General features: G+C 37.8%; 1 protein-coding gene across 3 annotated transcripts in view; it reads left to right on the top strand.

Annotated features, from left to right (window-relative positions):
• The window catches only part of LOC143381360 (uncharacterized), a 127,420-nt gene extending 115,310 nt beyond the window's left edge, over window positions 1-12,110 (top strand). For all 3 annotated transcript variants that reach the window (XR_013088805.1, XM_076834924.1, XM_076834926.1), the window contains one exon: window positions 11,556-12,110. Coding sequence is in view for 1 of the 3 variants with exons in the window: in XM_076834924.1 (XP_076691039.1) it covers window positions 11,556-11,640 (85 nt within the window). In the remaining 2 variants the exon portion in view is untranslated. The remainder of the gene's footprint in view (window positions 1-11,555) is intronic.
• Window positions 12,111-13,632: the final 1,522 nt, after the last annotated feature.

The following is a 13,632-nucleotide window of genomic DNA, read 5'->3' as shown; positions in this document are numbered from 1 at the left end:
GCAGAAATAAAAGAGCAAGAATTTTTTACCCATTTTTAAAAATCAGACTCAAGAAACTTCTAAATTTCCTACCAGTGCAAGAAAAATTAGCTGAGATTATTGTTGGAAACACCTCAAAAGTAAATAGTCGTTTAAAGTCCTGAGGAAATTCCAGTTACGTGACCTGCTTAAAAACTCTCAATGGAGTGTCCTATTTCCAGTTGTATTTTGAGAAAAATTTTACCTGAGTGAACCATCTAGAATGCACCTCAGATTAATAAGCCATGTTTCATTCAATGCAGAAATATCTACATGCAACATATACTTATTATTTTTGCTCCTAAAATGAAATTATGAGAGCAACAGGAACTCTATGTGTGTGCTCTATGTACAACTTTCCCATAGTTCTAAAAAGCAAGGGCCATTCAATCAAAGCATTCCTTCTTAGAAGATGGAGCTCTGAATCTCTGAAGTTCTGTCATTGGCATGTCCAAGCACCATGTGGCAAGAGTCATGCTAAATTGTAAATTTGCTTTTGCATTTTAAATCCTTGATATATGCTTACTTCCAAAGCTGGCTAGCTAAAGGTGCAATTAAAATTTCAACCTGAATCCACTCATTGTGATAAATTTTTAATTATATAGCATACTACACTGTGAAAATGACATTTAGGGGAAAAATCAATTGCTTTTTTGCTTTCTTTCACTTTATAAAGAAATAAATAAAAGACAATTATAAAAAGAATTGTTCACAAACATGATCTAGTAGGGAGGTTTTCTACAGAGCCATATTTTTTAGCAACCCCCTCCCCAAAAGGAAACGCACCAAGATTCAAGTTGTTAGAAACAAATATACTGTCTGTAATTACAACTGCAGAAAGCAAGCAATTGCCAGGAGCAGCAAAATACCCCTGGAAGTTAATGGCACCCAAAGATAAAAACAGGAGGCAAGTCTAACTCTAGGTAGAGTACATTCTCATTTTATAATCTTCACAGAGGTCCTGTAAGAAATTAGCATGAATAAGTTAAAAAATACAGAGTCACCTCAAAGGTTAATAGTAGAATAAAATCAATTACAAATGTAATTACAAAGAACTGAATAGGTCTTTCTTTTTTTCTTTTCTTTTATTTCATTTATTTATTTATTTTGTATGGGGGATTGAACTCAGGGGCACTCAACCACTGTGTCACATCCCTGGCACTGTTTTGTATTTTATTTAGAGACAGGGTCTCACTGAGTTGCTTCACACCTTGCCTTGGTTGAGGCTGGCTTTGAACTCTATCCTCCTGCCTCAGCCTCCCAAGCTGCTGAGATGACAGGCATGCGCCACTGCACCTGGCTCTTCAATTTATTTAATTATTTTTGTCCTGGGTGGGTGGCAATTGCATGCTCATTAAAACTAACAAAGTTTCCCCCATTACTTCAATCTCTTCTTCAAAGATGCTTTGCTGGCAAGCATTTTAACAGAATCAGTTTCAACTAAAAACAGTCTTCATTGATCAGGAGATTAGAATAAAGGAAGATGACCCATGTGGTTTAGAGTTACCAAGGAAAGTAATTTTCCAAATGAATTGATAGTGGCCATGTTAGTTTTCTAGGGCTGCTGTAGCAAAGCATTACAAACATACTGACTTAAAACAATAAAAATTTATTTTCTCACAACACTGTAAGGCACAAGCCCAAAGTCAAGGTATTGCAGGGCTGTACACTCTCTGAAGTCTCCATCGGGGGAGACTTCCTTGCCTCTTCCAGATTCTGGGAGCTCTAAGTGTTCCTTGGTTTGTGTCAGCCTTACTCCAATTTCTGCCTTCATCTTCACCCATATGGCCATCCTCCCCCTGTTCTCTCCTCGTCTTATAAGGACATTTGTCATTGGACTTAGAGCCCACCTCGATAAGCCAGGATGATCTCATCTCAGCATCTTTAACTTTATTATATCTGAAAAGACCCATTTTTCCAAACACGTTCATATCCACTGGTTCTGTCCCGATATATCTTTTGGAGGGGGCACCACTTAAATCACTACAAAAGCTTCAAGGAATAATGTCACCTATAATCTACTGTTCAAAAGGAACTTTTACTTTAGAATAAAATAATTAGTTGCACGGAACAAGAAGCTATTTGGGGAGGTGAAGAAAGGCAGTTCAAAAACAGAACAAAGAGTACTCTATGTGAGGATCCTGGATATTTTGTTGTAGGGGAAGAAAGGAAGGTCCTTTTTGAAAGACCAAACAAGGCTTGCCATTGGAGAAAATGCCCATTTATTGAGGAACAAGTTCTGCATATTTATAGAGCCGGGAGGTGGTTTGACAGTTATGACAGTTTAATGGTTGAACAGTTTGACAGTTGGCATGGGGTGCTTTCTTATTGGTGGGTAAGGATCATGTGAGTCAGCAGAGCTAGTCTGATTGGTGGGTAAGGATCATGTGAGCCAGCAAGGATAGTCTGATTGGTGGATGCCGCAGTCTGGCTGCAACAAAATAACCAGGGGGTGAGTGACAAGCAACTTGTGAAGGTTGATATAGCGGGAGCCGCTTTATTGTAGGACAGCAGAGGTATATATACTTAACTAATTACACACAGTTTATCTTAATTAACATAAACTAGATACAGCAGTCAACCAATAAGTAATCCTCATCATTTTAATGATTACACACAGCTTAACTTAATTGACATAATCTAGACACAGCAGTCAGTCATTAAGGAATCTCTATCATCTTAATGGCTCACTGGCGTTACTTCTCAAACCACTCCCTCTGGCAAAATGCCAGGCGCCATCTTGACTTGTGTACGGACCCTAACAGGTGGGTAAGGATCATGTGAGCCAGTAGGGCTCACCATTGGACGGCTCTTCTCGGGGATGGGGAAGTTAGTCTTTAGAGCCGGGGCGACTCCCAACACTTTTCCTGGTCATTATGAAATGTTATGGTTGATACTCCTAAAAAAGAAAGGGGGCAGATTAACAAGAGAAAAGCCTAATATATTTATTTTGATCATAGTTTTACATACCATAAGAACCTTCAGACTGAAGACCAAAAAACCTGGAGTGAACTATCTATTCCTATGCTCAGGTTAGGTGAAGCATGGACCATTGCATGGAATATGACTGGGCAAAGAGTGTGTGACCTACTGGAAATAGGTTGAGAGAAGCACCCAGCAGGTCCTGACTGTTCAGACTCTTCTTGGTCTCTCTGTGGCATTCTTTCCTCTCTAGTATAATTCAGGATTGCTTTGGAATGAGGATCTTAGGACCAACTATAGACAAAGGAGGTTAGAGAGTTTCTTAATGAACCAGCTCCAACACAGAAAGGTGGAGGAAAGTTAAAGTAATACTTTCAAGTTCTTGGGCTTGCTTTGGGAAAATGGTTCAGTTTTCCATGACCACCGTCCTTGCAGGGATGAAATTCTAGTGTCTGTGTCTTGTCTTTAGGGGACAAAGGAAAACAGGAGTAGGAGGACAAGAGAAGATCAGAAAGAGATTTTGCATCACGGTAGAATATAATTTTCTGACCCCCAAGTAAAATAATTTTGTCAATTTCTCTCTCTTTCTCTCTCTCTCTCTCTCTCTCTCTCTCTCTCTCTCTCACACACACACACACACACACACATACACATACACAAACACACATGATAGCTAATGAAAATATCAACAAATACTTTCATATATGTAGCTAAATATCTTCAAAGTATTTTGTTTATAGCCTCAGAACTTGACTGTTAGTACATATTTTTTTAAAGTATGGAATTTATTAATGAAAAAAGTATAAATAAATTAAATCTCTTCTTGAGGCTCATTTTTTACCAAAGCAAGCAGACTCTGAGTCTATGAGCTATTGCAAAGGCTGCCCAAGCGAGGCCTGTGTAGTGCTTGTGCCCAAGAGATACACTTTTATCAGGTCTTCTTTCTCACCATCTCTCCAGTAGAACCTGTTTAGATTGTTTCTGTAGTAAATAATTGCCGCAGCCTGGCTGCAGCAAAATAACTAGGGGGTGACGAACAACTTATGTAGATTGATACAGCAGGAGTGGGAGCCGTTTATTGTAGGACAGGAGGGGTATATATACATTCCACGCCGCTTATCTTAATTAACATAAACTAGATACAGCAGTCAACCAATCAGGAATCTCCACACTTAATGGCTCGCTGGCATTACTTCACAAACTACTCCCTCTGACAAAATGCCAGGCGCCATCCTGACTTGTTTACAGACCCTAACAAATAATCACAGCTGATTGAAGAGTAGAATAAATTCAGAAATCAGTTTCTTTAAGACCATGAGCTTAAACTTAATGTTAAACCCACTTAAATTCTTTCCACTAAAGAAAAGTTCTTAGTTATTTTTCAAACTAAGCATCCCATTCCTACCTGGTTACAAATTCTCAGCTAGATCAGAGTGTTCTTACTTCTCAATAGTCACATAATTTTTCCCACAAATTGTGTTTGTTATTCTTGGGAGTACATATTGATACTGACATGCTGTACTATTTTGGTTAAAAATTCTTTTTTATTCTTTTCTTTCTTTATTTATTTTCTTTTTGCTGGGCAAGATGGCACACACTTATAATCCCAGTGACTTAGGAGGCTGAGGCAGGAGAATCCAAAGTTTGAGGCCAGCCTCAGCAACTTATTGAAGTCCTAAGGAACTTAGCAAAAACTAGTCTAAAATTAAAGAAGAAGAAGAAGGAGGAGGAGGAGAAGAAGAAGAAGAAGAAGAGGTAGTAGTAGTTAAGAATTCTAGGAACATAGTTCTGTGGTAAAGTGCCCTGGGTTTAATCCCTACTACTGTAATAAAATCATGATTATCATCATCATCATAAAATTAAAAAATATTTGATTTTTTTGGATGAACATATCTGCTTGCTATAGGAAGAATAAGTAGACAATGCTTTTATGATAATCTTAAGGACAGCAACACCTTACCTCCTGGGGTACCAGAGGATGCTCCTACCCTGAAGAATAGCCATCCTGTCTCCAGAATCAGAAGCTGTAGGATGATTCTTATGCCCTCTGTTTGAGGACTATTGCCCCAGACTCCACCTGGAATGGGCATTTGAATCACGGATGCTAGATCTCACTTGCCACTGCACCCCCAAGTTTCTGAATCTGTAGGTTTGGGCAGGTTCAGTAATTGGCATTTCTAACAAGTTCCAGGTGATGCTAATGTGCCGATTCAAAGTCCACACTTCAAGAACCACCATTCTAGGGAAATGGAAAAGAAAGAAGCTAGACCTTACGTGGTATTTTTCCCTTCCTAATGCATGAGTCAGTTAAGCCACATATCTTCTCTGTGGGGGAGTGTATTGGATTAGAGGGCATGGGGCGGGGCACAGGAAGTGGTGTTACATGGCTGGATGTTCTTCTGCATAGAAGAAAAGCCCCCTGGGTAGGCCATAAAGAATCCCTGTAATAGCATGTCCTAATATTTGCACCAGCATCCTGAAGCTCTGTCCACTAGAAGCCAGCCCAGTGAGAAGGCAGTGAGCCACAGAACACAAGGCAAAGACCTTCCTTACCCTCAAATGGCTTTGCTTAAGTAGATAGCAACAGGAAACTAAAATCAAAAACACCAAGGAATAGTTCCTGAATAGAGGTGACATTGTGGAGAACCCCTGGAAATAATGAAAAAGGGAGGCAAGGACACAAAGGTCAGAACCAAGACCTATAAAAAAAGTTTACCCGCAGTTATTTGAATCCATGGATAGTTCATATGTCTGGATTACAATAAAATATAAATGTTCAATGTCTTTTGCCAGTTAAAAGATAGTAATCTCGTTGCAGGACATTTTAAGTTCCTGGTATGTACATTGTATCCATCACAATCCTTTACTTGGCACAAACCTTCATCTTCATCTTCCTCAAACATGAGTTAATCTTGTAAACATAATTAATTAAGCTGAGAAACATCTCAGCTTAAAATTTTAGTGTAGTTTGTTTTGTCACTGAAAAATTCCCAAGTTTCTTGGTTTGGCAAGCTGTTATCTTATTAGATCCTTGCTACTCAATTTGCTGTCCTTGATCCAGCAAGAGCATCACCTGAGAGCTTGTTAGAAATTCAAGCTCCTGGGCCCGACACAGTTAGTATTCAGGAGCTAAATGTCAGCAAGATGCCCTTTAGTCGGTTTCTATGAGGTCTACGGTTACTCCACTACTGGGGAGAAGTACTAGGAGAGGCATTACTCTACCTTAATGGCAGACTCTTTCTATTATATCTTACCTATAACTGGTTGTAATGGTCCTTTCTGGGTCCCAAACATTGAATGCAGACCAAACAGTAGATCTTAACTATTATTCCAGGTGCAAAAAACCCATTTCAGAACTAATATTCAATTCTCAGAAATGTTTATGCCTTTTCTATGTTATTAGTACCAACTGGCTCTTTTTGGAAGGCCCAGAGAGAACCAGTATCAAAAGCTAGAATGAGAACATGACTTTTACTCAATAGTACTACCAGCAATAACCAGAGATGCCATTACCCAGCCCCGGATTTTTATACTTGTCTCAGGCCCTCTGTTACCCCAAAAGTCTTTCAGTGGAATATCAATTCCATCCAACTTGTCAGCAATGGCTCTTTGGAGTTACCTAGGACAGCACTTATAAGATAATACAGCTATAAATTATTCCACCTGCTTGTACATTTAGTGAGATATTGGATACAGAATAAAAACTCTGTTAGAAGTGCATCAGACTTTAGTGTTGAATTATTTATACTCTGCTGCACTTGTAAAAGAAAGACATTATTCTACGTTTACTCAGGCAACAAAGTGGTGTTATAGAGGGTAGATACATTTTAAGGTGTACAGGCTCTAGGAAGAACCGGACTATGTGTTTTTTGATCTTTTTTTTACACAAGTGGTTTAAATGATTATTAAGGAATGTCTTGAAGGTGAGAAGTCAAAAGTATAGTCTGTGTGTGTGTGTGTGTGTGTGTGTGTGTGTGTGTGTGTGTAATTCTTTTGGTGTTGCTCAGTATGTTGGGTAATACACAGGTAATATATGAAACCCAAGTAAGCCCATACATCACCAGCCCAGGAGCATAGGTTGGGTCCCCTTTAGAGTATCAACCTAATGTCAGTGGTTCTTAATGCATCTAACAACATGTCCTCAAAGTGGCATACAGTGACCCTGTGACATTCCTCAGAATTCACAGATATATCACACAAATGTCTGTTCCTGTGGGCACTGGTGGTGCTCCAGTCCAAGTTACCATCAACTGCAGGACCTAAGAAGATGAGATGGCTGTGGAACAACATCTTTGCTGATGAGAGTAGAGACGGTGGTGCTGTTAGAGACCATCAGCTGGCAGTCTGGGGGACTTTTTTAGCTCCGCCCATGCGACCCAGCCAATCGGCCTCAAGAGCAGGCGGATTGTGGGAGGAAGAGGCTGGATTGGGGAGTGTGGCTTGTGGGAAGCCGGTGGTGGCAATTGGGCTCTGAGGGTTTTTTCCTGAGGAGCTGTTTTGTTTGGCGTGTGTGGTTCTAAAAATAAAGTTAGTTTCTTTTGACAAGTGGCTCCTAAATTGTGCCCAGCCAGACTGCGGCAAGAGACTCCAGTGAAATTAATGAAACTGTTCAGTTTCTGTTTACAGTTCTCTGTTTTCATAGGATCTAGTCCCTGGTTATTTGGAATGCCAATCCAGTTGACAGACACCATCCAAATTCAGAAGTCCTCTCCCCCTACTAATTTACTCACAACCTTTTAATAGGCTTACACTTATCAAGCCTGTCTCCCTCCTTCACTGAGGGTGTTCTCTTAGGATGCTTCTGAGTCCCATTTGCAAATATACATCTCAACAGCCTCTGTGGGCGGTGCTGAGATATGTCTTCAAACAAAGATGAGAGAAAGGAGAGGAATAAAAAGCAGTCTGCATGAGGGATGGAGGCCAGTTGGGGCAGTTCTGTAACTGGCTCACAGATCTAGGACACTCCTAGCTAGAATCCCTGTGTTAGCTGTATGCAAACAGAATAGCAGGCTGGACCATCCTTGGGACCTAATGGCATCTCCAGAAACTGTTAGATAGGCAAAGTGAACATCAATTTATTGAGTCATACACTTAGCAGGCATTCATAAAGCCCCTACCATACTGCAGACCTTATGGGAAATCATCACAGCTGGCTGGCTCTTGCTTGTAGGAATTGAGGAAGTGAACTAGGATGTGTTTGTAAAGAATTTCAGTGACATTAAAGACATATAAAATGCTTTTGGAATTTAGAGGGAAGATTATTTCCATCCAGGAAATCAGGAATATCTTACGAGGATATGAGTATTTGAACTAGGTCTCAAAGAGTAAGTAGGAATTGGACATTTGCAAGTGAAAAAAAAATCATGCCAATATATGGAACATTAGGGTATGAAATTTTGGAGAGTTCAAGGCAGCTGGCTGGTGCATTTAGAGCAGGCAGTGAGTCTGGGCAGTCAGCTGATGTAAGGAAAACATTGGACATGAACTTTGTTGGTTTAATCTCCTGATATTCATGTAAATAAACTCTCAACATTTTTTTAGCTTTAAATCATATCTAAATCATATCTTTACCTTTACACATGAGACTTCTGTTACTTTTAGTGTTTTTTTGTTTGTTTTTTATTTTTTTTTAAAAGGAGAGAAAGAGAATTTTTTAATGTTTATTTTTCAGTTTTTCAGTGGACACATCTTTTATTTTATTTTTATGTGGTGCTGAGGATCGAACCCAGTGCCCCACGTATGCCAGGCGAGCTTGTTACCACTTGAGCCACATCCCCAGCCCTGTTTTTATTTTTAATAAGAATCCCATTTTCTTTGGTCACTCTAGTTGTCCACTGTGCTTCCTCTATGGCCACTATACTTCTCCTAAGGCGAGAAAGACTGACTTGAAGGACCTCCCTAATGCCTGTGGGTTTTAAAGAACCCATGGAATAATTTTTACCCAAAGTCCTTTCTAGAATGAGAAATCTTCCTCCAGCGATTTCTGACAAATGATGGTCTGCCTTTGATCTAAATTGATGGGGACACAGTGTCCCACGGGCATCTCCACTGTGACATTTTTCCAATTCTTAAATCTTTTTTATCTTGAGTCTAAATCTGCTTCATAAGAGTCTCTTGCTCCCAGTTTTGCCCTCTTAAATTCACATTAATTAATTCCAATCTATTTTTCTGCCCAAATTTACTTCACATCCTACAAAATGAGGAAAAGGGGGGGAGTCTTTAAATAGCTAAAAACAGTTTACATAATTCTGTTTTTAGATTCAGAAACCTCAGTTCTTTCACCTGTTTGTCACATGAGATCTTTTGTAGAGCCTAGTACAATATCTTGCCCTCCGGATATCCCCTAGGTTATCAACTTCCTCCTCATAGAATGAAATACAATCAAAATGAAGTATTCGAATGAGTTTGGCTGCTATAAAAAAAGAACCCACCATGTGGACAACATTCATTGCATTCAGACTTCTTTTACCTCTCACAGTGCTGACTCACATTATACAAGAGAGGAAAAAAAAAAGCAAGAAAGAAGTAAATTATATTTTTTAAAACAAGAACCAAATAAATGCATACGATTTTTATGGCTTCAACTCTAAGCACACATTTCTGTGTTTTATGTTGACAAAAAATATTTACCACCAATCTCATTGTTTTCCATGAATTATTAAGAACTAGCCCTAATGGTACAAATATCTTTTAAAAAGTTAAAGGAAAAAAAAAGGACAACTAAATAATTGTTTTCATAAAGCTCTTGCATTTTCCCTTTAGCTCCAATTTTGATGCTCTTTATTACATTTTCTGAGATTGAAAATGATCTATCAAACACTTTCCTCTATTTCCCTCTCCCCTTCCTTTTGTTCCATCTTAGGGATGACACACTCTGAATTCATTTTTATGAGGTTTCTTGAGGAATTATGTATTCTTCAGAGCCATAATAATAGAATCTCTTTCCGTTTTTCTCAATTTAAAATACCAGACACCATTACTGAAATTGTCTAATTTTGTAGATTTCCAACAACACTTTTCCAGACCCATTTAGTTTACCGTGGGACAAGAAGTGGTGTATTTTAATGACAACTACGCAGTAAAAAGCCAGTATACAGAAATAGGGAGTTTCTATAGGAATAGGCAGAAAATTTCAAAGCAAAATCAGGTCAAAAATTCTCTGTGGGTCCTTCCTCTTCCACAAGTCAGTTACCAGCTAAGACTGACCAGTTTCTTCTAACCGAACCAGTGGAAGGTAGAATAAGGGCCATCTGTGATCTTACGTTACTCTATGTGACGTTCTCTAAAAAAGAAATTCACCTCTCCTTAAAGACAAAACTGAGTTGCGATTTATTAGAGAATTACTTCTTCTGCCTCATTCTAAGGGGTATGATCATTATGAGTTTCCGACAATACCTCATTGGAAGGTCAGACTCCCTAGATAAACTGAGCAGAAAGGGCTGGCCTCTCAAAGCCATCTTCTTAATGCAGGCAGCCAGATGCCTCAGAAGTTTAACAGGAACTCTGTGGGAAGTCCAATTGCTCGCTTTCAATGTCCATTTGACTTCTATCTTGGCTTGGATCTTGAAACTTCTTTTGGTCAGAACAAATCGTTTGTTGCATTTTTAAAAGTAAGTCGTGATTTTTTTTTTCTTCCTCTCATTTCCTTGTCCTGGGCTTCTTCTCCCATTAAAATATTTTCCTCATCCAATAGTTGATACTATTCATAATGAATTTAGAGATTTTATTTTTATTTACAAAATTCTTTACACTTCCATTTCCAGCCAGGTATTGGAGCAGAGTCTCTGAATGATTTTTTACTACAAAATTTTTGAAGAATTGCCAAAATTATCTCCTTTCCTGTAGGATAAATTCTGTTTCTTCTCTTTTTAAAAATATTTCATACTTATAATTTCCCCAAATATCTCATAATATTTGAGGTATTTGTTTCATATAATAATGTTATATATTTCCCAACTATCACATACTGTTCAGTAGTCTTTGAATACTATAGGAAGGAAAGACTGAAATGCAGCTGACCTGTGTTCCTCTGCGCAATTGATATCTTTGCTCCAACTGGCCTCTACTCAATGTCTTCACTAAGGATGGCTTCCTGTTGCATCAGATCCATCTTTTCAGCCATACTTCATTTAGTTATTTAAATGTTGTGTTGTTCCAGCTCCCAAATTTTATCTTCGACTATTGGCCTGTGTTAGAACCCTCTTCTTTTCTAGAACAGAGGTATATACTTTTTTTAAATTTTATATTTCTAACTTCAATATGTAAAAATCAGGAAAAGTAGGTAAGTGCACTCAATTTCCTTTAATTAATTTTCAGATGTGATTTTTAAGTTGTATTCTAACATTCCAGAGGGCAGCAGTTTTATTTAGAAATTAACGTTAGTCGATACTGAAGAAAGAGATCCTAGGTTATTATGTAGTTATTGTGTACAATGTGATAGTGCTTAAAAAGGCTCAAAAATTTTTTGATCTCCCTGTCTTCCAGTACTAGGGTCTAATTCTTTTCTCATTAAGGGTAGGTTGCATTTCTAATGAACAATGTTAAAGAGAAAATGTGAGACTTAGAAAGTCTATGTCATAAAAAATAATGTAACTTTCTTCTCATTCTTTCTCTAGACTTCTTGAGAAGTCTTATGGGGATGACCCTGCAGGCAAGAAACTGAGGCCTCCAGCAAACATCAGGAAGGAACAGAGGTCTTAGGCCAAAAGTCATCTTATGACTTTTCTGAGAAATAAATATACCCTTCTGCTCCAGTTAAGCTTTCAGATGACAGCATCCCTGGCCAAGAAGCTGGCCTGAAACCTCATGGGAGACCTGGGCTGGCATCACCATGTACTTGGCTTTGGGATTATTGAATTAAAGAAGCTCTGAGATTAAAAACAAAAAGGTTATGATTTTTCAGTCATTAAATATTTGAGTAACTTGAAAAGCATAAATAATTCAAATGTATGATTTAGAGAAGTGGGAAAATCGTATTCATTTGTACAGAATGCATTTGCAAGAATTTACCAAATACGATATTTCAAATCAAGAATAAATGTAATATTGCTGAAAAAAATCAGATGCATGTAAAAGAAGTCTATATCCAAGTCCTATTCACACTTACACCCATTTATTTAGAAATATGTACAATGTACAGTTTAGCAATTCATAATTTACATAATATTTCATGAAAGGATTTAAGTACTTCATGGAATAAAATAGGCTCAAATACTATCTCAGATGTGTTTTCCATTGATAAATATCGTGAACTTGTTAATGACATTTGTGGACACAAAAGGTGGTTCTCTTCTGCTGGGTTGTATCCAGAATCTGACTAATTTCCTTTTGTTATTAATTGAAATAATTAAGGAGAATAAACACTCTTATTTTTAATTTAAGTTGTCCAAACTTATTTATTAAATCCATGTCTGACTTTATCAGAAAGAACAGCAGAAGTATTTCTTTTCAAGTTAACTTTTATTGGTGCTGCTCTAAGAAGCTCTTTCTTAATGAAGAGAGAAGAGAGCAAATGAAACACTTTTATATATAACACATTAAAGTATTTTAAAACCACAAAACATGGAAAAACTGTCATCATCATTTCCCTTTATTTTAGGCAGAAGATGCTTTTTTTAAGAGTTTTACAAAAATTTATTATTAAGGCCACAAAAGAGCTATCACTTTTACTACTTGTCAGAATGATGAAAAGATCTATAAGCAATCCGTGGGAAAGCGCAAAAGAGCTTCATGAAGCCCTGGCCTCTCCATCTCAGGAACGAGGAACTTTCATAATTTACAATAGCAGTTGGCTCTGGAATATGGAAAAATGTTCCACATCCAGCCACTCTTATTGCTACATTTATAGCCTTATTTTTCTCACATTTTTCATCAGATCTTTCCCACTTTGTTCAACGGGCCATTTTAGGATGTTAGGGCTGCTCTTTAGAGGAGAACTAGTCACCATCTCTAGGTATCTGTCATCAAACTGTTCTCGGTTCTAACAGCTCAGTCAATTCTTGGCTTACAAGTGCGTCCTGCTCAGTCTGGAGCCAGTGAACGACACTGATAACAAGGTCTCTTCTCGGTGGCTTCAACATGAGAAAGAATTTCCTATTATTTCTGAATATGTTCTTCATCATTTCTTCTGAGTCAAATACTAACGACACAAAGCTTGCGCTTGGATGCTGAAGTTCTGTCGTCTTAAACAGCAGCATTGGATTTTATTAGTCATAAATAACCACTGCTCACGACTTTTTAAAACACAAATAAAGGATACATTGGCAATGTTCAGGTAAGCGTGAGTTAGACAAGTAGTACATTCAGAGGCCACAGGCTTTTATATCTTTGATAGTTGATTTATCTACAAAAGTTGGTCATTTTTAATGTATCTCCAACACCAAATTTTTACTTCAGTTTGATATCTTTAAACCTCCATTGATATCATCAAATCCATGGCTATCCACAGATTTTAATAAAGCAAGAATTTGGAATATAGTAGTCTCCATTTATCTGAATTTTTGCTTTCTGTCATTTCAGTTATTCATGGTCAAGTGAAATACAAAATTCTTATTTTTTAAGTGGAAAGCTTAAATTTTAGCCTTGAGCTATTTTTTCCAAAGATTTACACATCTTCTTTGAACATAAATTAGTGTCACTGGATTTACAAATTCAAACTCCTAGAGTATAACTCCAGCACTTATAAACCACAGT

Source organism: Callospermophilus lateralis, chromosome 15, assembly GCF_048772815.1.
Source record: "Callospermophilus lateralis isolate mCalLat2 chromosome 15, mCalLat2.hap1, whole genome shotgun sequence".
In the NCBI taxonomy this organism is placed as follows: Eukaryota; Metazoa; Chordata; class Mammalia; order Rodentia; family Sciuridae; genus Callospermophilus; species Callospermophilus lateralis.
This window is presented reverse-complemented; position numbering and strand designations above follow the sequence as displayed.